This window comes from Larimichthys crocea, chromosome X, assembly GCF_000972845.2.
Source record: "Larimichthys crocea isolate SSNF chromosome X, L_crocea_2.0, whole genome shotgun sequence".
In the NCBI taxonomy this organism is placed as follows: domain Eukaryota; kingdom Metazoa; phylum Chordata; class Actinopteri; family Sciaenidae; genus Larimichthys; species Larimichthys crocea.
The window spans coordinates 30,309,293-30,321,756 of record NC_040020.1 but is presented as its reverse complement, the minus strand read 5'-3'; the positions used below and the strand labels follow the sequence as shown (position 1 = coordinate 30,321,756).

The 12,464-nt window shown below is 37.1% G+C and overlaps 1 protein-coding gene across 2 annotated transcripts in view; it reads left to right on the top strand.

The window, feature by feature from the left end:
* The first annotated feature begins 8,478 nt into the window (after window positions 1–8,478).
* Window positions 8,479–12,464, top strand: part of mgat3b (beta-1,4-mannosyl-glycoprotein 4-beta-N-acetylglucosaminyltransferase b) — a 55,158-nt gene continuing 51,172 nt past the window's right edge. The window contains exon 1 of one of the 2 annotated variants that reach the window (XM_027282467.1): window positions 8,479–8,604. Coding sequence is in view for 1 of the 2 variants with exons in the window: in XM_027282466.1 (XP_027138267.1) it covers window positions 9,924–9,946 (23 nt within the window). In the remaining variant the exon portion in view is untranslated. Of the gene's footprint in view, window positions 8,605–9,878; window positions 9,947–12,464 lie in introns of those variants that run through there. The other variant, XM_027282466.1, reaches the window with a different exon arrangement.

Here is a 12,464-nt window from a genome sequence, read left to right as displayed (position 1 = left end):
AATAATAATAATTATAAGAAGACAACCCAGAAACACCAGGGAATGATGATGCTGACACACAGTGAATGACACACTCAGAAACAATCCCCACTACTACTACTATTGAATTAAACAGTTTTTTAGTTGTTTTTTTTTTGTTGGAAATGGAAACTGTAATATAGAAATGGACTTAAAGAAAACACATGCATAGAATGGTAATTGCAACATAATTGACAACATCAAATATGACAAAGTATTTTTTTTTGTTTTGTTTTTAAATGTCAAAATCATACAATTTAAAGGCTGTAGTTACAAATGCAACAGTGAAACAAACTTATAAAAATCCATCTACATGACATGGATGACTCACCGGACACAAATCTAAATCTGACAACCGAAAAACTGAACCTGGAGGTGTTCAGGGATCAACAATGAAGTGACTCAGTGGCTGTGTAATGCAAGCTACAGTGCGAGAAGAGTAGGAGAGATGTCTTACTGGAAGCACAGAGCTTAAGCGTGCCTACAATGTTTGAGTCCTGGACTAGTCAACATGATATGAAAGAGTCCTCAGCAGCATGTGATTGATGGATGCGGAGTACCAGCAATAACACGGTCAAGTAAAATTATAATCGACCATCATTTGATGGGTAAGAGTGGGGAGGGTCCGCTGGAAGAGCTAAGTGATTGTTGGAACAAATGAAGCCATCCCTCAAAGTCAAACGGAGCCTTCACTCGATGGTTTTTCGATCCTGTGATTTCAGAATCACATTTGAAATAAGGTTTTGTGCTTACTAATTTTCAACCCCCTCTATTAATCTTCTACTGAATATCCGTTTTTTTATGTTTATTGCATTTCAAGGTTTTCACAGTTTTCCAGAATTACTTTGAAAATTTTGATTTTCCAGTTGAGAAAACACATTCCACATGCTACCAAGATATACAATTATACAATCTGTGACAGCATAGTGTCTCTCCTTTATGAGTTCCTTAAAGATTTAAAGAAACAGTTACGGTTGTTAAAATAAATCAAAGGTTTATCAAAAATCTGTGCAGATTTAAAATAGGAACAGGCTCCCGTTTCGATGTAAAGTGCACAAAAATGTCTGGAACAAACTGGAATGAATAGAAATAGATTTAGCACTATTAGAAATGGATCACGTATCATGAATATCAGCTGAGCATACAGATCACAGTTTAAAGTAGACTGCAAACGGCCCAAAGAAAAACTGGGTTACCAAAATATTTAGAGCCCAGAACTGCACCATCCAACATTATGTCCACAGCCCCTTCCTGCTGGAAGATGATGTCACTCCCTAAATTAACTTCACACTGTTATGAGACTCTAATTGGCTTAATGGGAGAAGTGATTAGAAACACCAAAAAGTAATAAATGAGAAAAATGATTTCCTATTAAACCCTCAAATCACCACGTTCAAGGTCATGAAGCTGTAAACTGGATTCAGATAGCACAAAGAGAAGGGAAGAAACAAGTTCCTTCTGTTCCAGCTCTGCAAGAGAGTTTAGTCACTAAAAACATGTTCTGGCCTTTCAGAGCTACAGTATTCAGATCTCAATACGTCAAAGTGAACATACACCACTACAAACACCCTGTATTCATTTTACTTAAATAGATATACAGACATATTAGCAGGCAGATGTACTTTAAAATATCAAAAGTAAAAGTACTAATTGAAGAGCAAAATGGCTCCTGTCAGTGTTACATTATGGAATTATACTAATGTAGCATTTATGTTGGAGCTGTGTAACGTAAAAATAAATATATGATTTGAGTTTGTCAGACTAAAGAAGAAAGTGTTATTTACCACCAAGACAAATTTGAATGATTCAAAATTTTAAAAGTTAAAAAAAAAAAAGTTTATGAAATTAGGTAAAAATGATTCTCCACGCCCACTCGATCCCGCCTCCCTTAACAGTCAGAAAGTGTAACAATAAGCACAATATGGGTGCTACAGCTCGCAGTATTATTGGTATTGTCCAGCCCTATATGTTTGAGCAACCAGAACCACATTCTGACTCGGAGTCAGAGGGCACTGACCAACCCCTGGATCAAACTTATTCTTCCCAATTGACAACAGAATGGTAAGTTTTTCTTCCTGATAAGCATTAGCCAATTGAAGTTATGCTATCAATAAATCTCTCCACACTTATGACCTTATTTATGCATCCATCTAGCATTTTGTTACACAACCATGGTGGGAAATTAGCACCACTGACTAATGTCAGTAAAATACGGATTGAATATTGAGTGGCAGGTGAGTTTTATCTGTCAGTGTCTGGTTTAACATGTTTATTTCCCAACCTGTATATAAACCTATGTTGTAGAATGATAAATTAATATTTATAGTTTTGTTGCATGTTACTAAACATATATGTGTAAAACCTGACTTCAATACCAATTAGACTACTGTAAAATACACATACCTGCAGGTCTTACAGGTCTTACAAAACACAAGTTGATCTACAGAATATGTTATAAAATGTTCATATAACTATATAATTATCGAGCAATAATAATTATATTGTTAGGTAGTTAAAGGACTAGTGTGTAAGGTTTAATGCCATTTAGCAGTGTACTTGCTGACTGCTCACATCTCCCTCTCCTTGCTAGTGTGACGGAGAAACTGGTGGCCACGAAAAAAACATGCAAAAAACTATAGAGCCAGTGTTTTATTCGTCTTTTCTGAGCTACTTTATAAACATGGTTGTTCAGCATGATGAAGACCCATGGCATCTGCTCTATGGTAAGGCTCATTTTAAGGTAAAATATATGTTGATCCTTATTTTCAGGTGCTTATACACTAATATATACACAGTTATGCATGTTATATTTATTTTCTGCCATATTTTGTAAATAGAGCCCCCTAAATGCTACACTCAGTAGCAGTGCATCATATTTTATAAATACCATATTTATCATATTTTTATATGTAAATTCTTTTAAGTAATAGGAAAATGTTGCTTTCAAATAATGTGGTGGAGTAAAGAGTACAATATTTGACTCTAAAGGAGCATAAAGTAATGTACCTGTACTCTAAATGTATACTTAAACACCGTACTTGAGTAACTTATATTTATTTGAATCAGCAAATGAAAAATCTTTATGCTTATGTGTCAGATGAGACTAACAAAAAAACAAAAACAACAGGTGATTACTTTCCCTCTTTGCTTAATTCTGAGAGGAGAAACATACATATCTGACTTATTTTACTGTTTGTCTAAACCAGCCCATCAGATGGCAATGTGGACCTAGATATCCAGATCTGTCACAGACCAGATTGACAAGTGTATCTTCAAGTAGGCTAGGAACAGATTTCATTTGGGCCACCCAACTGGACGCACCGGAACTGTGGAGATAAGCGCAATACCATACCATACCATAGTGTAACTAAAAGCCTGTACTGTAGGTGTATCACTTTAAGGGCAAGTTTTTCAAAAGATCAAGAAGGCATAATGGACGTGCCATTGAGTGGGTGGGGTTAGGGTATAAATACACCCAATCAACATATCCACTTTTGTCACCAAAGGGAGTGTAGACTGCTGTATTGTTCAGCCCACACAAGTGATTCTTCTGACCTTTATTGACAGAGCTGGTTAGTGTCACCTGGAATCCGGAGAGCAGAACAGAACAGACATAGTGTGTTGTACCCTGAGCTGTACTGCTGACTCTTGTTTGATTATTCAACTTTGGACCACAGAGGGAAGAAATGTGTAAAAGAAGATGTGAGAGGTAAATCTGCGAAACTTTATCATTTTTGCTCACTAACTGGAATATTTGGACGTCTGAGGAAAATAGCTGAGTGTGTGTGTTTGTGTGTGTGAACAAATGCATGTGTAGCAGCATGTTTGATACTATTCTGGTATCGAATCCTGCAATCTTTATTCTATCAAGTGTCTGTAAATTATTGTTGTGAATGTAAAGTCTGAGACTTTGCCCCCAAGAGTAATTCAAACATTTTTTTTATGCAGCTTCTTTGTGAGGAACTGCCATGGGATTTATGACTTGTTTTATAAAGGCTATGATTGACATTTGTTCACAAGCAACTTTGGTTCCTCAAAAGAACTTTTAGAACTCAAAATGTAGAAAGGTGCAAACCTTGATAGAGTTTGAATGTTGTTTCTAAAAGTTGAAGAGACTATGTAGCTGTAAAAGCAAATAATAGAAAGCTGTAGAACATTTTAAAGTTTGGATGAGGTTAACAAAAATGAAAAAGATTGAATAGCTGGAATAGGTGAGAGATTATTAAAATCTGATCTAAAACTTAAATAAACCCTATTTTGTATGAAAATAGATAATATTTTATGGTTGGATGAAAATACTATGCTTAACTGCTTTGCTGACTTTGTATGTAGAAGCAGTTGAAGCATTATAAAGAGTTGGAAAAGTGGAAAAGTGTCTAATTTAAGTATGAATGGCATTTGAAAGTTGTATGTAGTCAATGTATCAGTGTTATCTTTCACCTTATCTGATTCTCCCTGTCTGTGCATGGTGAAAACTGCTTGGACATTCATTCTTCTTCCACTTCAGTCATGTTTTTCAATCCATCTATCTAGCCTAATATTTATTAAATATACTTGGCTGTAACTCCTGATACAGTAGTTTGCTTATTAAAAGACATGTAAACAACACCCGTTGCCGGACAACGGATTTCCTACATTGTTATGCATATATTGTGTTTGCAGAGTGAAAAGTGTGGGAGTGAGAGCAAGTTGGAGAGATTTTTTTTCGACTCCTCTTCACTCTTACTGTTGCTCTTCCACTTTCCATACACAACAATGCAAAAATCTCAGATGGAAGTTTGAACCGCAATTGTGCAAAAAGATATGACTGATATGAAAAAGTCAAATTCATGTGTGAAAGTGCAAAGGGTTGTGAAGGTTTTGAAGTTTGAAAGGAGTTTGTGTATGTACGGGTGCTAAGAGGATAAAGATGAGTGGGTTTGATGGGTTATCTTACTGACTTACATTGTTATTAAGCTTGGAAGAAGCTTGAAAGAAAAAAAGGTAGGTGTGACTGCATCTTCAACCAGACAGACAGAGACCAGTTTAGGGATATTTTGAAAAATGTGTGGTTTTGGTTTCTGGTTTCGTATTTCCTGTTTTGTCATGTTGAAAGAGTTGTCTTGTGTTCCATCCTGATTAGTTTCACCTGTCCCTGATTATTTTTCACCTGTTTCTTGTTGTCCTGTCTTCGTTTGTGTTTTTTAGCCTATTTAGCCTGTGAGCACCTTGGTTTCAGTGTCAGTTTTTTGTCTTACTATGTGTCAAGTATTCAGCCCTGTGTTTTGTCCGTGGGCTTTGGAATCTTTGCTTCTTTGCACGTTTTCTTTGAAACTTTTTTTCTTTTTTTTTTTGACCTGCCTTGCGTCACCTTTGTGGACTCTCTGCAATTGGGTCTTTCCTCAAATTACCTTGCGTGACAAAATGTAGAAGTACGTAGATGACAAAAAAAAGTGGGCAAATAAGAATTGGTTTAGCTTCTGCGAACTTCCACATTTTTCATAGAAAAACTTCAACTCAAATTAGGACATTTGTGCTATGCAAGTGGCAACCTCTGGTGCTGGGGAATGAAGCCAATGCTGAAGTGCTAAAAACTGTAATTGCTTGAGACAGTCTGCAGGAGTGAGTCAACGTCCATAAGCAACCATATTAAAATGCCCAATTTCACAGCAGTAATAAACATGTTTACAGCCTGGTTCAGACAACGGTTTACCACCACGGTCATTTGGGCCTGCCTCAGGTTCACCAATGATGCATGTCCTTGCGTAATAATAAGATTAACCAGGAGGCTGAAGAAGCAGTACATTCAACATGCCAGAGCCACACATTTCCAACTTCAATACAGTGCTACAGAAACCTCTATCCATTCTTTATACTGTCATTGGTACTGCTGTGTGTCAGAATTCTGGATCTTGTCCTGACTTCTGCAACATTTGTTCATAAATCCAATCTTATCTTCAAAGAAAACACTGGAAAGTGCAGCAGAAGTTTTATTCTCTTCACAGAAAGTAGAACCGGATTTCTCCATGAAGGAAAATAGTTTTTTTTTTAGGTCAAATCATCATCTTTTATAATGGTATAATCAAAACATTCGTACCAACCATTTTCAGTTTCTTTCAATAAAATATTAATATCAAAATCACATGATTCTTAGTATCCAATCAAGTTATTTAGGACTATGTTTTCTAAAACTGCTAGCATAGCATATATCAAAACTGCTGACATAGCATGTGCTCACCCCTGCCCCTGCCTTGTTCAATTTTATTTCAACTTTCACGTGTCCTTGACCACCCTCCACACACTGTGTTTTCACACTGTTCTAACAATTTCTCATGTCCAGCTGAAAATGGCAGCTGTAAGGATAGTAGTTGACTCAGCAAGACCATTTCATTTAGTTGTTTGTTTGCTTCTTTGTTTCTCTGCGTTTCTTTTTCTGACCCCCTCCACATGATGTATCAGATACTCAGAGAACAGTGGCCATGCCATCTTTATGAGCCCAACTACACTGTCTAAGCGTTGTTGCACTTCTATCTACTACAAAAAGGATGTTGATCAGATTAAAATGCAACAACAAACCCATGTAAATTTTACACTACAGTGCTATTGTTCAAATGTGTCACGTTATCATTTGTGCCATATTGATGCTATAGCTGTAATAGCTGTCTTTCATTTGTTTCAGATGTTAAATATTCAGCTTTCTTTCAGACTTATTACACCTAGAAACCCTTCAAACCCGCTCATGTTCACGCTCTCACGCCCACCGACTCATACACTCACATAGAAACTCCATTTAAGCTTTAAAATGTTCATGACCCTTTGGACTTACACACGTGAATTCAACTTTTTCATATCTTTGATATTTTTCACATTGATCACAGTTCAGACTTCGTGAAAAATTAAGCCCTTCTGAGATTTTTGTATTAACGCGGATTATTTTGTATGTTGAGAGCTACAGTGGAAGATCAGCAGTTAGAGTGGAAAGGAGCAAACTTTCTCTTCGACTTGTTTTCAGTCCCACACTTTTCATTCCACAAACATAGTTTATACACAAAAATGTAGGAAAATTAGTGTTGGTTGCAGACATGTAAGTACGGAAGCAAACTTACTTTTTTGGGGGGCAAATTAACCAAGTGAACAAATGGAAAAAAAGGACTTATGTCTGGAATATGAGGCATGCACCCCAGCTAAAATCTATATGAAATGATGATGATATGAAATGAACCCTCTGACCCAGGAGACACACAGCTGATTTGATTGATTGAGATGAGCTAATTACTGCCAATTGAGATTATTAGAATGTAACGCAGTTTGCAAATTGCACATACATTCTCTTTCACTTTTATATCTCATTCACGCTATTGATGTTTGCAAAGTATGTTTTTTATCTTTTTTGCAGAGTTAGATGGATCGATATCACTCTCGTCCAATATCATTCAGTATAAGTGCGGGAGACAGCTAGTCTGTCTTTGTCCAAAAGTAGCAAAAATCTACCTACCAGCATCTCTGAAGATTACTAATGTTGTTTAATGTTTGTTTAATCTCTGCAAAAACCAAAAAGCTAAAACAATGAGTTGAGGTTTTATGAGAGGATTATGTGCAGGATTAGTTTTTTGGTCAGAAGCAGTGGTTTTCTGCACTCTTGATGTGCTATAGTAGGTTATTTTCTTCCTTTTTTATTATTTTGGACAGAGTTATGGTAGCTGGTTTCCTCCTCAGTCTTTATGCTAACCTAAGAGAACCGCCTCCTGGTTCTTTTGTTATATTTAGCATAATCACATAAGAGCGGTATAGATCTTCTTATATCCTCCTTGTCTTGAGTTCAGTTAGATGGTCTGTCTCCCACTCTACATTTCTGTCTTGTCACTCTTGAATTTTATCTGAAGGAAGCTCAGATTGCCAAGGTGAAATCTGAACAGTTTGTCCGTAGTCCTCCATCACTTTCATATCTCCAGAGTCATCTGAGAAGGCTGTTTAGCTGAATATTTTACACTGTATTTGAAAGTCTATGTGTATAAGTAGGTGCAGCGTTGACACAAAATTGGCTGAATTTTCCATTTTCTCATAAATTATTTTTGTCTCATAAGGTCTGTTGTTTACTCTACAGTATGATACTACTTATTGATCAAGTGGAGTGGTACTTAAGTGCAGTTTTGAAGTAATAACACATCTTTTTAAAGCTTTTACAACTCTACAATTCCAGTTAACCATTACTGTTGTAATTAAGTTGCAATGAGGATATGAATGGATATGAATAATGTGTTATGGTTCGGTTTATTATGTCTTGGTTGTTGTCTTGGTGTTTTCTGTTTGTGCTCTTTCTGTTTCCCTGTAGAGCTGGTGTGTTGCAGGGGGTGTGGCTGGCTCCTCCCAGTAGCAGCAGTAGCTCACCTGTTCCCACTCAGCCCATTACCTCCACCTCATAAGCCTGGCCTTCACTCCTGCCCTTTGTCAGATTATTCTGTTAAGTCTGTAGAGCAGAGACTCACACAATGGTGAATGAAAACAAAAAAAATACTTTAATTTCAAAAACCAAGGAAACTAAACTAGGCAGACTGGTGAGGCAGGGAGCAGGTTGGCGAGAGGAGTTCTTCCGGAGCTGGAGCACAGGTGAGTAGCATGAAGAAGGAGAGCATGGAATAATCTGACAAAGGGCAGGAGTGAAGGCCAGGCTTATCAGGTGGAGGAAATGGGCTGAGTGGGAACAGGTGAGCCTGCCACACCCCCTGCAACACACCAGCTCTGCAGGAAAACAGAAATAGGAGGGGAAAACAGAAAGAGCACAAACAGAAAACACAACAACCAAGACATAATAAACTGAACCATAACAAAATGTTTCCTATAAACCTCCTTTTTATGTAATACAGGAAATCAAAGTTTCTTAATGTTAAATTAAATGTTGCCTAAACACAAGCAGTTGTACCAAAGTTTAAAAAATAAACATACAATATGAAATTATGATCTAAATCAAGATCAATCAATGCATAAGTTTGGTGTAGAGAACCAACGGTAATGCACGGGCCATTGCAGTCAAGCCGTTAACCACACTCCAAGTGTATAAAAGAAGACGGTGAGAAAGAAGAGAGACAGTTAGAGTTGGTTTATTATCCCAATCTGCCGATTCAGTTTAGGCAAGACACCAAACTTGTTAAGGTTAGGATAGTTGCCTTGGCGGTGTCATGTTCAAGCATGTGCAACGTCAAAAAGACGGTATATGAGATGTTCAGATCCATGGTCTGCCCAAGACTAGGTGGTTACAGTTAGGCGTGGAGCCTCAGTGGTTCAGTTTAGGATAGCTGTCTGCAAAGGTATTAGACTGAGGAATATTCAAGGTTCAAAGGCAGACATGTGGAAGATGTATTAGGGTCCGGATTAAGCCAGAAATTCTGTGGTTAGGGTTAGGCATGGATCCTAAGTGGTTAGGTTTAACACCTTCAAAGAAGGTGTTACAATCAGGAATATCCAAGGTTCAAAGGCATGTTAAGAGCTGTGGCCAGTCCACGACTTGAAGGTTAGGCCTGGAGCCCAAGTGGTTAGGGTTAGGATACCCTTCCGGGAAGGTGTTAGTATAAGGGATGACCACGGTTTAATGCTGCCTACCTTGAACCTTTTAAACCTTGGAATCTTGTGGAAGAGATGTCAAGGTCTGAATTAAGCCAAAGACTCAGTGGTTAGGGTTAGGCATTGAGCCCAAGTGGTTAACTCAGCAATTGAGGATGAACCCACTTTGGTCTCGGCTTGGACTCTGTACATACTACTGGATTTGGTGTCCGTCTTTAACCATTTATAACAGAAGATTAGCACAACAAAACAATGTATTATCCACATTACCAGTGCCAGACCTTTTGGTGGATATGTTGACAGTGTCAACATGAGCTGTACTGCTGACTCTTGTTTGATTATTCAACTTTGGACCACAAAGGGAAGAAATGTGTAAAAGAAGATGTGAGAGGTAAATCTGCGAGACTTTATCATTTTTGCTCATTAACTGAAATATTTGGACGTGTTTGTGTGTGAACAGATGCATGTGTAACAGCATGTTTGACACTTGTGATCTTTATTCTGTCAAGTGTCTGTAAATTCTTGTTGTGAATGTAATTAAGTCTGAGACTTTGTCCCCGAGAGTAAACAGCATTCAAACATTTTTTTTTATATGTAGCTTTTTTGTGAGGAACTGCCATGGGATTCGTGACTTGTTTTATAAAGACAATGACTGACATTTGTTCACAAGCAACTTTGGTTCCTGAAAAGAACTTTTAGAACTCAAAATATAGAAAGATGTGAACCTTGATAGAGTTTGAATGTTGTTTCTAAAAGTTGGAAAGACTATGTAGCTGTAAAAGTAAATGATAGAAAGCTGTAGAACATTTTAAGGTTTGGATGAGGTTAACAAAAATTAAAAAGACTGAATAGCTGAATATTGACAATGTGTTGTATTTTCAACACTATCACTATTTATTCTGCAAATCTCTGCAAAGAGAGCACACAGAGCCCAACCCCTAACCTCAACACACCACACTATCTGGGAGTGAGACACAGGGTGCAGTCGATTAGTCAGATCCAGCGTCCTGCAGATCATCATAAAGTTACTGTTGTTGATTAATTATATATCTTTGCCATAACTTGTTAATATGTTTGTATTTATGTATATGTATATGAGTGGACAGGAGGGTGAGCGACCATACCGGTGTAACAAACAGGTGGACAATATTCATTCATTATTTGAATTCTGACGTTGATAATGAAGTCACAGTTTTCACCGGGTTTTCCACGTTTATGTTTCCTGCGTTAAACTACATGCTAAGAGCGCACGGGGAGTATCTAGTAAGTATCTCAGATGCGCGTTTTGTAGTCCATCTTTGTAGTTTTACCACAGGCCACGTCAATAACATTCGTTGTCGCATAATGACGTAGTCTAAGTGTAAGTGCAGTCGGATTCTCTGAACACCGCGGTCGTCTTCTCTTGGCTCCTTATGAATTCTCCTTCACATCTTTCCTTGACCTTGTGACGTTTACTCTTGAGGTCAAGTGGTTGGGAATAGACTTAGAATAGGAACTATTTTTTTTGACTGTTCGACCGTACCCACTATCTGGAAATGAGACAGAATCTTTGTTCAGAATTACTGGCCGTGCGTTTTAAAGGGATAGTTTAAAAACATTTACTTTAAGCCTGGAGCACAGGACATTGAAACCAATTTGACATAGAAAACCAAACGACAGCAATGTCCACTCTTATAAAATGATAAAATCGGGTGCCAGCCAGTTATTTTAGCTTAGCATAATAACTGGAAATAGTGGAAAACGGATGAAAAAATTAGCATAATAACTGGAAATAGTGGAAAACGGATGAAAAAATCTGCCTACCGGCCTCTGGCTCCCTTTTTTAACGTGTTATAGTATCTCATTTGTTTTATCCCTACAAATTGTTAAAACATTATCTAAGCTAGCAAGCTTCTGGCCTCGGTGGCATACTGAGCAGGTACGAGAAATTCTCAACTCGCTCTCAGGAAGGAAGTTAATACAGCATGTGTATTTTTTTTTTAAATGCCTTGAAGGTCCAGTGTGTAGAATTTAGTTGCATCTAGTGGTATAAGTAACAACAACATAACAATCCTGGTGATTATACATGCATGGAGTCATAGTTATGTGTATTATATTCTGCATCTGCCTTGTTCTAAAAAATAGAGCTCCACCAATCTTCGCACTTGACCTTTTTAATTATGACTTTAAGTTATAACATGGACATCCCTGTGACGCCTCATTCAGACCAAACTTAACACAAATACCACTCTTGTCTCTTCATATTTTATTCATGCAGCATTTTTTTTTTTATTATTATTATTATTATTATTATTATTATTTCTTTTTTCCTGAGCTATTTAAACTTTTGAAGACCATATTTTATTTCTTAATAAACTTCTTGCTTATAATAAACTTTCATAGTCTGTGCACAGGTCATAGCACACTCTCACACTCTTATTTATGAAACATCTTCCTCAAGCATAGTGGCGTTCTGATAAAGATAGTTTGAGGAAGTCCGCTCTCAAACCTTGATAACACGCATGGCAAAGACAAGATAACTCGCTTTCACGCTTTCAGGGTTGACTAAGTGAGAAAAAATATTGGGACTGTAACTTCACTATTACTGCTATCACGAAAACATATTCTCAGAAGTTAGCATGCCACAGGAAGTAAAAGTATGTCTTTTAACTTTTCATCTTACTGGTAGATGAAAAGGTTGAAACTGCTTGAACGTATGCATGTATTATATATTATACTCTCATATGTATTGCAAATATGCGAGTAGGACGTTTGAGCTTTTAAAGGAATAGTTTGGCATTTTGAGAAAAATGCTTATTTGCTTTCTTCTAGAGGTGAAAGATGCATTCAGAACACAATGAAATTAGCAATAATATAATGAAAATGTTCTAGCTACTATAGCATTCAATATTTTACTTGAGTAAAATGTT